This window comes from Eurypyga helias, unplaced genomic scaffold (genome assembly GCF_000690775.1).
Source record: "Eurypyga helias isolate BGI_N326 unplaced genomic scaffold, ASM69077v1 scaffold9217, whole genome shotgun sequence".
NCBI classification, from domain to species: Eukaryota; Metazoa; Chordata; class Aves; order Eurypygiformes; family Eurypygidae; genus Eurypyga; species Eurypyga helias.
The window spans coordinates 19341-25081 of NW_010262275.1; the positions used below are offsets into that span (position 1 = coordinate 19341).

A 5741-nucleotide genomic window follows, 5' to 3' on the forward strand; every position below is an offset into this window, starting at 1 on the left:
TGGCGCGAAGATGGCCCTGCTACTGGCCAAGGCCGAGCCCATCAGCGACAGTGGCAGTGCCTCTGGAATAACATTTAAGATGGGGGGGGAAAAATGGAGAGAGAGAAATTGGAGAGGAGTGAGAACATGTGAGAGAAACAGCTCTGCAGGCACCAAGTCCATGGAGAAGGAGGTGCTCCAGATGCTTCCGTTTCAGAGGACAACCTGATCAAACTGATTTGCCTTTATACAGTGCAGTGAAGGAGCCTGAGCAATCATCTGAACTTCAGTTTCTTTTTGGGACCCTGACTGTTACGGAGCTTGCTGCTAGCAGTACCCGGTCAGAAACTAGGTATTTGAGATAATTATAGCTCACTTGCAGTCTTTTACAAATGAACCCCCTTCAGCTGCAGGATTTATTGTGGTCCAAAATTAAAAATAATTGAAAAATACTGCATTTCATTTCTCCTGAGAAATCTACTGTGCAAATGAAAATTCTCTTTCTGTCAATATAATTTTTTATATGATTGAATACCACTCTGATGTTCAAGCAGAAGCAGCTGTGAAACTTAGATCCCTGTAGTATCTGCCTTGAAAAGCTGGTAGAAGGTCTGTCTTTAGTGGTGGTCTTTTCTGCAGGGTGATGGCTACAAAAATAAAAAAAATAACCTGTTGCTGCCTCCCAGGCAACCAGTTCATACAGTACTGAAAGTAGTTAAGTGTTGGGATGCTGTTTGTTCAGTACTGGGAAGACTGGTACTGGCTTTTCAGACGGGGTCTTCAGCCCCCTCTTTGTGTGGTGCATTACTTGTGATACTCTTACTCCTGACATGACTGGGTGTTTTCTCTAGTTCATTCTTAATGACTAATTATAGTGGCTGAGTTAATGGCTCAGCTGCTCTCTGGTTTCCTTTAATTAGCTTCCAAGTAAAAATTTCACTAAATTTCACCAAAACTCCTTCAGCTATAGGGCATAATTCTATTTATAAATGACCCACAGCACCGTTCAGGAGTTGTCTTTCAAGAGCCTTTATGTTTTAAGTAAGTAATTAGGTTTAGTATTATAGCTCAAAATGATGCGCTGAGTACCAATGTGGTATTTCCTTCAGTAACACATTCTTTTGTCTGTGTGAACAGCCTCTTGATCTCTAGTGCTTCATTAGCTATCAAAGCATACTTTGAGATCTGCTTTAAGCTCAGGATCACCTTTTCCCCAAGGTGCCCTACATGGCTGTCTCAGCTGTCTTAGGGTGCCGCAGGGGAGGTCTGTGACAGTCCCTTACCAGAGACGTCCAAGAAGGTAAGAAGACATGTCAGTTGGCCTCAGTGGGATTTGAATATTTGTACTGTAGGTGTGAAGTGCAAAATGAAAATTATTAACAATCTATGAAGGATTTTAAGTGTATGTCCTGAGTGCGCAGCAGGTAAGGCATCACTATCTGTAGTAACAGCAGCAATTCGGTATTGTTTCACCTTATGACAGCTTAGGAGGCTGTTGAAAGGGATCTGAAACGTGTTTTTTGAAAACAGTGATCTCGCTATATTTTTTATTAAAAGTACTAAGAAATACCAAGTTAACATTCTACCCCTCAGACTCACTTTTTTTTTCCAGCCAAGGTGTGTCTTACCAGGCTAAACTAGGAATGTGTGCTATTAATTCTTCTTCAACTGTTTTTTTTTAATTATTATTCCTAGTTGCTTCAAAAAGATGGTGTAAAGTTCTACTAGGCAGCATCCTCTATGACTTTTTGCCCAGCACTGTTTACTCTACGTGGCATCAGCTTCCCTCAAACTGAATAACCCGAGGCCTTCAGTTTCTGCTCAAATGTCTTAAATAGCAGATTATAAGGAAAAATTATCATTGCCCCGAGGTGGTTAGGCAGACTATCCAAAGTACGTGGAAGCACCTAGTATGTTATTTCCTTACCCTGTTGGTACCAAAATCGGATTTTCCCCCCGTCTCATGTGCCAAGATTTGTCACACCCAAGTTAGGCACCAGAGAAGGCTCACTGAATTCCATCATTGTTTTTTCCAGTAGATAGGCAAATGAACTGTAAACTGTCTTGATGCAGGAAAAGCTACTTTGTTCTGAGAAAAAGCGTAGAGAGAAAAATGAGATCCCTTGAAAAATTGTGCTGGATACTTAGGAGAACTGAAATTTGACAGTAAAATGGCCTTCCTTTCGTGAATCTCCATTTTCTTCTCTTCCTGTGAAATTGCTGCTACGCTTGAAACTGTACACCTCACATGTACAGCCTTCTGCACTTTATCTGTTCTCTGAAAATCTGGTGAAGTCTGGGAGCTGGAAAGATCTTATTATTTGCTGCAGATATGGGTGTCTGTGAGTTAGTGTGTACCTAGGGTTGAGCATGATATCCTTGTGATACTGGCATAATACCACGTGATGAATTGTCCTTTTTTTTTTTTCCCAGTGTGTTTTTGTAAATGTAGAAATTGCATGTACAATGTGTATGCTCAGCATGGCCGAGAAGAATCCTGTAGGAAAGCCTGAATTTGGTATTTCTAACTTTTAAGAGCCTGTCTTTTTGACCTTAATAACGTTACTTCATAATCTTTCACAATGTATGGTTAAAACATAAAAAATGTTAATGATAAGAGCGTGTATATAGAATAGTTTTCTGATTGTAGGCAGTACTGATTGAGAGCGATAATTCCAGTGTTGGTTTTTTTTCCCCACAGATCTTAGTTTTCAAGCAGCTGCTCAAATTATGTCTGCCCCTGTTTACGATGCCTTAAAAGTAATGAAAGACCTAGCTCAGAACTTCCCAATAAGAGCCAGGTATGATACTTAAGCTTGTTTCTCAAATACTGTTTTTATGTTTGCATTTGAATTTAATGACAGTAATACAGATTCATATCCCAATGCTTCAGCTGGATGTTCATGTCTTACAGCTTGCTAGGTGGATTCCAGGCAATTTCATTTAGTAGAAAATGGAGGGCTCGTGGTCAGTCTCTTAAATGTTTCCTGACTCATGCAGGAGATGCCATGAAGGCATTCTAATCCTTCAGGCACATATGGCTGAATGTCTAGTCCTAACGGCCTTACTGGAGCGATATTTTCCCACATGTAAAATTCTGTTGAATTAGTGGCAGATCTGCTTTCAATAGGAAGAGGCAAAATTCTATTAATAAATTTTGTAGGGGATCCACTCAAATTTGTTCTAAGCACAACATTGTTGACAAGATTGGGCCCTGGCTAATGTATGTTAGTGTTCTCACTGGGGAAGATCTGTCTCCCATAACAGATTACTTAATAAAAGATCAAGATAAATATTAAATACATTAATAACATTTTGTTCTGTACTAATATTAAAAATTGCTCTTCCTGTTAGCCAATTGTATTGTAATTGAGAAATGATTTTCTTTATATTTAATAAGTTATTCATGTAATCCTATCAGCAATACTTGCTTGAATTACTGAATTAAATATGATGCTAAATAGGATTCTTAACTCAGTCTGCTTTCACATTTTACAACTCTTGTTTAATTATCACAGTGTTTCATTGTCTCTGATTTTCTATTCAAGAAAATCTATACTGCAGTGGAAAAACTACCTTTGTAACATCTTGTTTCAAGGAAGAAAAATAACTATTTTTAATGCCTTAAACGTACTGTAATGAAATAATAAAGTTCAAATTTATACTTGGATTAGCAGTCAGGAAATGCAGCTTTCCATTAGAAGACAGTGGAAATGTACAAAACGTTGAACTGGAAGGCCAGCTCTGTTCTTTAAAGGACAGGAGAAAGTCAGTTTGAGGTATGCTAGGTGACATTTAAACCCTTGATTTAAAAAGTCATTAAATTGTTACATCCCACTGCGACTCCCACCATGTATTTGTAGCATTTACATACTCTTCACACATTTTTATGGCTAAAAGTATATGAAGATTTTAGACTTATTAAAAGGGGAATTGCAGTTCTGGTCCTGTATAATTTATTCTAATATGCTAATCCAGCATGTTATTTTTGACATGAGAGATTACAAATATATAAATTATTTAAAGTTAGTAGCTCTGCATTGACAACAAACTTAAATCAAAGGAGCATTATGTGAAAACAATGCACAAAATATATTCATTAATAATCTAATCATGCTTAACCTGCCGAGTCAAAAATAGTAGTCTGGAAAAAAAACCTTGAAGGAACAGGAAATTAAAAGATACTGCTTAATCACTTTAGACAGATAACTGATCGTTATAATAGTAGTATTTTAAGATTGTTTCAAACTCACACAGTTTAGAGATTAAAGCAGCTATTCTTTAATTATGCAAATTTTGTTTTGAAAAGGCTGTATAAAAATTTTAGAACTATAGTTATGGAAATAAATATTAAATATTACATGATCCCAAAAAATGGAGGGGTCCGTTAGACCATGAAAAATGAATATACCATTCTTCTGGAAGTTTATTTCACGTTCTAGTTTATAAACTGCATTTTTTTGTCTCAGTATTTCCAGCTGTAAAGGTTAGTCTGAGGTAGCTTTTACAAAATGTCACTAGATGTAGACCGTAACAACTTATATATGTCATGGTGACATTTTGATAATTCATTTTACTGGGTATTTTTCATCTTTGTTTTATATTTGTCATAATTATCTATTATTTAAGAACGCAGTAGTAAGAATTATAATACTCTGTTTCTTGCTATTCATTAATCATTCTATGAATGTTAACAATATAAACATGCGAAAAGTTTCCTTTTTCCCCCCCGATACGCAGTACTACGTAGCTACACATTCTTCCAGTTAAGAATAAAGATGCATAAAGATATTTGATAGACAATATTATGACCTTAAGGTCATACAGGACCATTCCTGCACCATGTAGAATGATAAATGGTATCCGTTTACTTTCAGACAATTGTTTCTCTTTATTGAGTGCTTAGCACTTAATAGTTAGGAAAACATGCATAAAACTTCGTGAAGCTCTGAACAAATTGAACAAATGACTGAACTCAAAATCAGCAGATGTCTTTCACAGGTACTTTTACACTTGTTACCTCAAATTCTTAGGGTGTTCCTTCTCAAGGATCAACCGTCACACTTTCTCATTAAAATCTTGCTAGAATCCTACATTGTCAACTGCCACGCATAGACAGTGAGCTAGTTAACAATTCTTTAATGCATTGCTTTCTTATTACCAAAAAGGCTGTTAGTAAAGCTTACCTTTTGCTGATAAGTATTTTACTTCCTTGCTAATGTTGGACCAGCTTTTTCTTCTTTCCACCTTTTTATTATTTTCATATTCATTTTTTATGTTTCTGCCTTAATACTCTAAGGTATTTCAAAAGATTTAAATTTTCTTAAAGGTGCACCTTTTTATAGGTGCAGTTTTTATCACCTCTGTATGCAGAATGAAGCACTGGTTCCAAGTCTTGTTGACCTTACTACTATTTATGTTGAGTTTAGCAAGATAAAAATCAGAGCATTTTTCCCCTAAAGTATTTTTTACTTCATGACTCTCTAAAACTATTGCTATGAAGTCAGAATAATAGTTGTGGTAATACTGCCACACAGTAAATGTCCACCTTGATATGGACATCTCAAGCTACTTGTTAAGTAGCTGTTTTGCTCCTTGCCTAACTGAATTCTCAGTAATAATTCCCATTAATTTCAAATGTTCTTTTAAGGAGAAGTTCTGTAGTGTTCCTGAATTATGTCTGTTACTGGTAGAAAGTGCCTTAAAGCAGTGTCCTACATACTCAGCTTTTGGAACTTCTGACTTGATAGTGTTTTTCCCTA

General features: G+C 36.4%; 1 protein-coding gene across 1 annotated transcript in view; it reads left to right on the top strand.

Annotated features, from left to right (window-relative positions):
* Positions 1-5741, top strand: part of LOC104512601 (UDP-glucose:glycoprotein glucosyltransferase 2-like) — a gene marked incomplete at its 3' end in the record, with an annotated part of 53432 nt that overhangs the window by 18022 nt on the left and 29669 nt on the right. Inside the window, exon 8 of the mRNA XM_010155652.1 lies at positions 2681-2780. Coding sequence (XP_010153954.1) covers positions 2681-2780 — 100 coding nt within the window. The remainder of the gene's footprint in view (positions 1-2680; positions 2781-5741) is intronic.